Below are 8,888 nucleotides of genomic sequence, written 5' to 3' on the forward strand. Positions count from 1 at the left end.
GCACATTTTCTTATTTTCTCCTTGGCTGTGGTCCGTGCCTCAGCTGCAACTGAGCGAGTGGTTTGTGCTCCGTCATTGGACATTGGACATCTGTGGTGATGTGGTGATGTCTGGACAGGAGTTTGTCTCCGTTTTGAGTATCCTAGGCAATGTCGTCGGTGTAGGATGGTGGGAGGAAGCGAAGGCAGATGTCGGTGTTGTGGTTGTTATAAAAATCCTAACTATCAAAATAACTTCTCAGCACATGTATGTAATTCCCATTAGACACAGGCCCTAACGAGAAACACACACTTATCAAAATAATTAAGATATGAGGACGGCTGTCTGTCTGTGTGCACAAGGCTTCCAGATTCGTAACGCTTCCCCCTCCCCTTTTTACAGGCTCGTCCCGAGTCGTCAAATTTGCGTGTGACCAGCATGTGTAAGTTTTCCCCGAGTACATTTTACCTTCAGATCCCTCAGTGCAACATTTTTTTCATACATGTCCCAAAGATAAATAACCTAATGCGCTGCGTAACTAACTAACAAATCGCATACCGATCGCATAACATACCGTAACTCACTATAATCGCATACCGATCGCATAGCGTCCCACATTGGTAACAAACGTAAACCCAAACGTGCAAATATCTTACAAGGCACGTGACGAAATATGTGAAGTTGTTGTTGTTGTTGGTGGGTTTTTTTTTTAATTAAGTCTATCACGAATTTTAAAATGTATTCGGACATTTGCTTTTAAGTTTCGACGTCGACCTGACAATATCCTCAAACAGAAAATATTCACAGAGGAGGAACTAAGAATAAGACATGACCAAACTGAAGAGGCAATCGGAAGTGATGAAATATCGGAAGTTATTGTTGTTGTTTTTTTTTTAACGCTGCCAATACGCCATTATATGGTAGCTGTAAATTAGAAACACGTTCAGTAAGTTCTGTGGTCATCTGGAAGACGTCAATCAAATACGTCTACATACGTGAATATGCGTTCGAGGTACGTTACACATTGGTTCAACGCACGTTACTCATAGGTTAGAAATAAGTTTTGGGTATGCTAATCATTACCTCGACGTGTTTCGACTTATGAGTAACTTACAAGTAATGTGCCTCGACGTGTGTCAACGATCGCATAACGTGCCTCGACGTGTGTCAACGATCGCTTAACGTGCCTACAACTTATGGCCAGCGTAGCAGAACGTGTGAGTCATACGCTGGCGTACGTCGTAAAATTTCAAGCATGCTAAAATTTGAGGACAACCGCAAAGTACAACGATGAAAGCCACCGTACTACGACGTATGGCAGTGTTTTTCAGCGTGCTCTTAATGTTATCAAAACTTACCCATAACTATTCGACGTGTGCCAGCGTTTTAGACAAATTTTTCATAAGTCGGCATACGCTGGCTAAATCGTCAAGGTGTGACAGCGCCTTTAGGGGAGTGGTGTGTTGAGGTTTGTGGAAAGGGATCGGGGTTAGTTGTATTTGTTGTCTTGAGAACAGTGTGGGTGTTGCACGTGGACCCTCCGAGCACTTGGCACTTGTTTTCATGTGTAAATGGTTCAACACAAAGCACCCAATAGTCAAACAATGTTTCTTTGACCATTATTATATGAAAATGCTATATTGGTTGCCGTATCTTTTATTACCGATGAATATTCACCACATGATCACTTAAATGTGACATTATAGCTTTCGGGAAGATCGACGTGAAAGCATAAAATCGAAACAATATATCTGCCTGCACACCGCTCACGCAATGTCTGCCGATACAACACATCACAACACTTTTTCAATGACTGTTTTTTGGACACTGCCAATGACACAGGTTTTGAGGAATTGTATTTTGCAGGAAATGTAGCAAGCAGTACATTATAGATATAGAAGTAATTGTAACCTTTATTTATTTTTGCTCCTTAATAGTAATTTCTTTTATGTGTGTGCAATAAAATATGCTAACATACAATTGTATTTTTGCATTCTCTTTGCTATGGTAGCAATAATTCTGCATGCCAACCCCAAACTGACATGAACCGTATGGAACTACTCCTCGGACCCTGGATTTCATAACCTCTGCATGTTGTGCAAATATCTTACAAGTTGGGTCACCCGATCAATTGGGTTATTTGGACTTCAGTAAAACATCAAGAACGTTGTTGTTTAAAACTGCAGCAAAAATCAATAGGCCAAATGGCCTCCTCGTATCCTTGTTTAAGGTCATACAGTATCATGCAATCACTCCTTGCACTTGGTGTAGTCCTGTTGAGACTGTGGACCCTTGGTTTATTAATTTCCATTCTACTTAGAGATATAAGTATTTAAATGCAATTACTTAAATTCCAGCCAAAACGTTAACCTTCCAAAGAGGAAGCTATGCTTCGCCGCTCTCCCCGTCGAGTGGGGCACCCGAAATATTGTTGTGGGCTGGGTATCGGCCGTGAGCACGACCGCTAGGTGGAGCAGTAGGGTCGGCTCCAGCGAACACCCGGAATCTAGATCGTCACCCTCGGATAACTCCGAGGGTATGGGTCCCTTACAGGACCGTGAATCGTCAATAAATCAACCACGTGATACAGGGTTATTTGCCAAACTTCAAAATACCTTGAGGCCCATGTGGCGAACTACCGAGTATTCACACCCTCGACTGAGCTTAAACGGGATGAGTCGTTTCCGTGCTCGACCCGTGCGTAACCCGAGCGGATGGTTACCGAGGTCCCGTCGGTCCAAATGCACACAACTATGGCAACAACGGCCTTTTTTAATTCCCCAACACGCACCGTGTTAAACCAATGAAGAAATCACAGAACAAGCTGATGCATTCAACAAATGGATATTTATTTACAATAGGTGGGGAAGGGAAGAGCAGAGTTAAACGGACTATAAAGAAATGAAATCATGTACAGCACAAGCACTTCACCGTTCCTACTTAAAGACGGGCCCACAGACAGACGCATACCCAAAAGAAACGGACCCAAAATGGTCTTTATTATCCCTTCGGCTCGGAGGGAAGTCGAGCTGAGGGACGAGAACGTGGCAGGCTACCTGGCCGCGAGCGCGCGGCGAGGTGTCCACCCCCCCTCCTGGAGCTCCGGTCGCCAGAAGATGGACCAGGGCCGCCAGACGCAGACCAGCACCAGCGACGAGATGCGCTCAGACCAGCGCCAGCGACGAGATGCGCTCAGACCAGCACCAGCGACGACATCTCCTCAGACCAGCGCCAGCGACGAGATGTCAAGAGAACCAGAACACGCGCTCGAGAAGACGGGGCGCAGATTGTTTGTTCTCTTCCTTCGTCGTCTTCTCGGGCGCAGTTCCTCGTGCATGGCCTGCGCCTATTGATCGACCGTCGGGGAACTCGCTCGCATCTCCCTGATTGGGCGAGAGCGACGTCGGGTCCCCGTGAACTCCGCCCACGTACGTGCTGACACGCACGTAGGCAATGTCGTCGGTGTAGGATGGTGGGAGGAAACGAAGGCAGATGTAGGTGTTGTGGTTGTTATAAAAATCCCAACTATCAAAATAACTTCTCAGCGCATGTATGTAATTCCCATTAGACAGGCCCAAACGAGAAACGCACACTTATCGAAATAACTAAGGTATGGGGACGGCTGTCTGTCTGTCTGTGTGCACAAGGCTTCCAGATTTGTAACACTACCTCCTCCCCTTTTTACAGGCTCGTCCCGAGTCGTCAAATTTGCGTGTGCCCAGCATGTGTAAGTTTTCCCCGAGTACATGTTACCTTCGGATCCCTGAGTGCGACATTTTTTTCATACATGTCCCAAAAATAAAGAACCTAATGCGCTGCGTAACTAACTAACAGACTCACACGGACAACTTAACTACAATTGCTGGTGCTACGACAAACAACAGGTAGGTTAAACTTATTTACAATTTTACCTGCTATTTACACTAACCATGGCCCAGGACCTGTCATCTGTGGGAAAGAAGGCACAATAATCTCAACAGTTTGTGTGGGTGAGTGCTCTGCAGCGGGAAGGTCAGACTTCTTCAGGGCCTGCTCAAAAGGTCCCTCTTTTGTCACTGAACCTTCTCTTTTTTGTCTTCAGCTGCTGGAGGCAACTCACCCTAACACGGCAGTTCATGCGCCATCCCACAGGCCATTTGAAGTGGCCTTTATGCAAGAAGAGGTGTCCAGGCTGCTCAATGCAGTCTCTGGCTCATGGAAATGGATGCAAAACACAAATTTGACTGGATGCAAACGATGCATAGGCTGCACAATGCAGTCCCATGGTGACGCTGCCAACACGGCAGTCCTTGCAAACACTGGAGATGGTCCTGGCGCACATGGTGATGGTGAAATGGGGCAATGCAAACAGGGTAGCAGGCATGGGGTTATGAGAAGGCAAGCAAATGAGGCATGGCAAGGCAGATGCGGACCAGCAACTGTAGCACAACAGGCCGGCATGCGAAGCTGGCCGGCCTCTGGTCTCGTTCCGTGAGGTTTGTGGAGGGAGTGCAGTGGTGCCAGCCGTTCTGAAAACGGGCTCTGACCTAACCTACGGTCTCCCCCCAACCTATCGCCTTTGCCTGTCTGCTCTTATGAAAGGTGCTCTTATGAATGTTTGTCTTGGCAGAAAGTCGTCAAATCGATTTTTTTGGACTCTGAACAACTGCCTGTCTCACCATTTCCACATTTTCTTCACTACGACCTGTCCTCTTCCGACCACTGTGAACCTTGTGAAGATCACAGATGGTTCCCACATTGGTAAACTTTGCGATGGTGCACTTTATTGTCCGAAAGTTTGGTGCATGGCGCAAGTGGATACCGAAATGTCTCGAGTAAAGACGTTGCACCTGTATGACACTTTTTGTCTGGTGCCAAAGTTCAACAATTTTTGTCCATTGTTATTCGGTCAGTCTTAGCATTTTTCTGGCACTTGCTTGGTATCAAAATAAACTTCAGGGTCTCTGCAACAAGAAATGAAGCATTAGTGACAAAATTACTGCTTTTTTAGGATCAAACGAAGCATTTTAAAAGTTGTATTTTTTTTGGGACCCCCTAATATATGTATGTGTATATACAGGATATATATATATATATATATATATATATATATATATATATATATATATATATATATTTCTTCTTCTTTCTTGCTGCTCCCTTTCGGGGTCGCCACAGCGGATCATCCGTATGATCCGCATAGTGATTTGGCACATGTTTTACACCGGATGCCCTTCCTGACACAACCCTGGTCGCCTCTTACGACACAGGGATATGGTACACCTATTTTAACCGGGGTATACACCGGCCCAGTACACTGGTACTCATTTCGCCGACCTCGGAAGGATGACAGGCTGAGTCAACCCCCTGGTGTATTAATTCAGTGGCCCATCGGGGCTTGAACTCGGGACCTTTTGGATCCCAAGCCGCTGCCCTAACCACTGCGCCAACACCAGGAGATATATATATATATATATATATATATATATATATATATATATATATATATATATATATATATATATATATATATATATATATATATATATATATATATATATATATATATATATATATATATATATATATATATATATATATATATATATATATATATATATATATATATACATATATATATATATATATATACATACATATATATATATATATATACATATATTTATATACATATATATATATATATTTATATACATATATATATATATATTTATATACATATATATATATATATATATATATATATATATATATATATATATATATATATATATATATATATATATATATACATATATATATATATACATACATACATATATATATATATATATATATATATATATATATATATATATATATATATATATATATATATATATACATACATATTCTGGGATCACTACTGCAGTGGGCAGCATCGTGAACCAAAATGTTGTTTTTATTACTCCCTTGCATCAAGAAACCAGTCTTTGTCAATAAAATAGATTTTGTGCAATATTTTTTGTAAATATAACTCCTGCACCTTGTATCGGATCTTCACAGAACAGTGTTCCATCCGCACACATGAACTTGCAATTCGCCTCACAAGCAAACAATCCAATCGTGATTGGGAATTACATATGATAACACACGTCGACATGATCAGTAAATCTTCATATATTCAACTGATATCAATTCTTCCAAAAGTTTTCCAACTATTTAAAAGTTGCTGTGCCATATAATATGAAAACATTACCTGCTTATTTATGGGATGCCCTTCCTCACAAACGTAAACCCTTAATAAGCTAAAATAAACAAATGTGATCAAAATTCAGTCAGTGAAATTCTGTGATATTTTCATCGGAAACTGTATCGCAATGCTTTTATTCATTTGTCTTTTTTTTTCTTTCTCATTGAGTGCTATCTTTTAGTCATACATCTGTGAAACATGCTGTTAAGGTTCATAGTGGAGCATTTCATTAATTTTCTCACCTGAAACTTTAACATACTGGCTTGCACACTGTAATTTAGAGGTTGTTGTCTTTGGAAATAACTCTCGGTCTACACACGCACGCACGCGCGCGCACGTACGCACGCACGCGCGCGCACGTATGCACGCACGCACACACACTACACTATCTCTCTCAACAAAGTACTTCAATAATTTATGGATACAGTGATTGATATTTGTTGATGTGCATGATTGTTTGAACATATTTGTCTGTCTGCCTGTTGATGTGTGTTTGAAACAATTGTGTTGAAGTCCAGTGCAAGTTGAAAGAGAACCTGATATCTCTATTTGCAGTAGTTTATCTCAAGCTCAACATCAGTTGGCAAGCTCTTTTCCTTCGTGTTACAGAATTCAATGTGATAAAGGCGACACAATACTGTTCCGTATAACCCTGCCACCCACAGGCTATAGTAGCTGCAGTCAACAATCTACTGCGTCCTGAGGCACTGGGCTCATGGCGTGACATGAACTCAACTGAACAAAGCCATGCAGCTACAATGCTGCTGGATACTCTTGAGGAGGGAGCCTTCGTGCTGGCAGACAACCTCATGGAGCCAGATAATATCTCCATCGCAAGTGACAATGTCGGTGAGTGGCCAAAGTTTAAAGGTTTTTATCCTTCTCATATCTTCTGTTAGAGTTGCCTCACCAGCTTTTGCTTCGATTAAGGATAAAGCCCAAAAATGTCAACGCTTTGTGATCCTTCACGGCGGATGATTTTAACCATTTTAATGTCGTGTTTTATGACTTTACCACCTCCTCATCGTTCTTTCTTCATGTTTTAAAGTCGCTGATGCAAATCTGATGTTTATTTAACTTTTGTTGCATGTAATCTTTCCACAAATTACGACTGAGGTTATACTCATAAATATAATTGTGTAATAAAGTGGAATAGATACGTTGTAACAACTATAATTATCTTCAACTTGAAATAGAATGTCTTCTCAAGGTGAAACAGGAAATAAACTTCTTATAATTGAAACACAAGTTGATTTTAATTATGTTACTCACTTTTTGTTTCTTGTTGTGAATGTTAGCTCCTCTACAAGATTTCTGCACGTTATAACAATGTCCTGCACCATTTTATGTGGACTTAGTAGCAGTAGTACTAGGAGGAGGAGTAGTAGGAGTAGTCGGAGTAGTGATAGTAGGAGTAGTATTCATCGTAGTTTTCATATTACTATCAGGCTTTTCTCAAAGCTGAGGTGGAAAGATGTTGTGTTGTGGTAAAGGGTCGTGGACTGCCTCAGTCCAGGGGCAACACCCCCATTGGGGAAAGGGGGTGGGGTGGTACTTGGTCTCCTGAAGTTTTTGCTTTTTAAACACTTTAAATGATCAATGTGATGGCTTCTGGACATTCAAATGCATACAAATGAAGACAAACAAAAATAGTTGCATAATTGTACAAGAAAAAACAATAAATATAAGAACCACTTAACAAGCAAGAAAAAGAGCAATCAGAGATTGCAGACCCTTGCCAAGACTTGTTTTGTGTGGTGTTTGTGTCGTTTTTGTGTGGGGTTTGTGTACTGGTATGTTACATAATTAATAAGAGACATAATTAGAACTGCCACTTGAAAACTGATAGCAGTGGTACCAAGACATCTGCTTTGATGCAACCCCGCTTTGATTGGACACCTGACCCTAACCCATGACGTTTTTTATTATTATTCATTATTCAGTTGAATTTAGAATGGGATTAAAATAAATTCAATTCAAATCAAATGGAAGACCAAATAGGTACAGTCCTGCATTGAAGTAATCAGAAGGAACCCGAACAAGCAAAAAGCAAAGATGAAGTCATCAGGAAGAAGCTGGATATGATTCACATTTCAGCTGCTACTCCTCTACCCTCAAACCCATCCAGGCACAACTAAGTGAGCCTTATTCAAATAAAATAAAATAGAATAAAACTAGAACTGCCACTTTATAAGTGTTTAAATTACCTGAACACGAAGTAATAAATGTGCGGGAAATATCACCATGGGTCCACAGGGTAAACCGGAACTCCCCTGAGTAATACAAAGCCCCCCCCCCCCCCCACACGTCTCTCTACTATGTGGGATTGATGAGTTATGAAGAGTGGCATGCCACAGTCAATCTATTTATTTAGAAAGCAGTTAGCCCTATTTCCTGAATACATAGTCAGTATGGATTGAATTGGTGTTTAAATAACCTGAACGCAAAGTAAAAAATGTTGACACCATGGGTGCGGAGGTTAAAGCGGGATTCCACTGAGTCTAATGAGGCCACACGTTTCTCTACGACACGGGATTCACAAGTTATGGACCGAAGAACAGGCCACGTTCCATCTGTTTATTATGGACACAGTTGACCATTTTTTCCTGGAGCCATCATCAGTATCAATTGAATTGCTACTCCTGTACCCCCATACCCATACGCATGTATGTGCAGC

General features: G+C 41.4%; 1 protein-coding gene across 42 annotated transcripts in view; it reads left to right on the forward strand.

Moving 5' to 3' along the window:
• Positions 1-8,888, forward strand: part of LOC147016897 (adhesion G protein-coupled receptor L2-like) — a 619,880-nt gene that overhangs the window by 343,250 nt on the left and 267,742 nt on the right. For all 42 annotated transcript variants that reach the window (XM_085846063.1, XM_085846064.1, XM_085846061.1 and 39 more), the window contains one exon: positions 6,877-7,060. In XM_085846063.1, coding sequence (XP_085702189.1) covers positions 6,877-7,060 — 184 coding nt within the window. The remainder of the gene's footprint in view (positions 1-6,876; positions 7,061-8,888) is intronic.

Source organism: Eptatretus burgeri, chromosome 11, assembly GCF_056783735.1.
Source record: "Eptatretus burgeri isolate ZD-2024b chromosome 11, Ebu_testis_v1, whole genome shotgun sequence".
In the NCBI taxonomy this organism is placed as follows: Eukaryota; Metazoa; Chordata; class Myxini; order Myxiniformes; family Myxinidae; genus Eptatretus; species Eptatretus burgeri.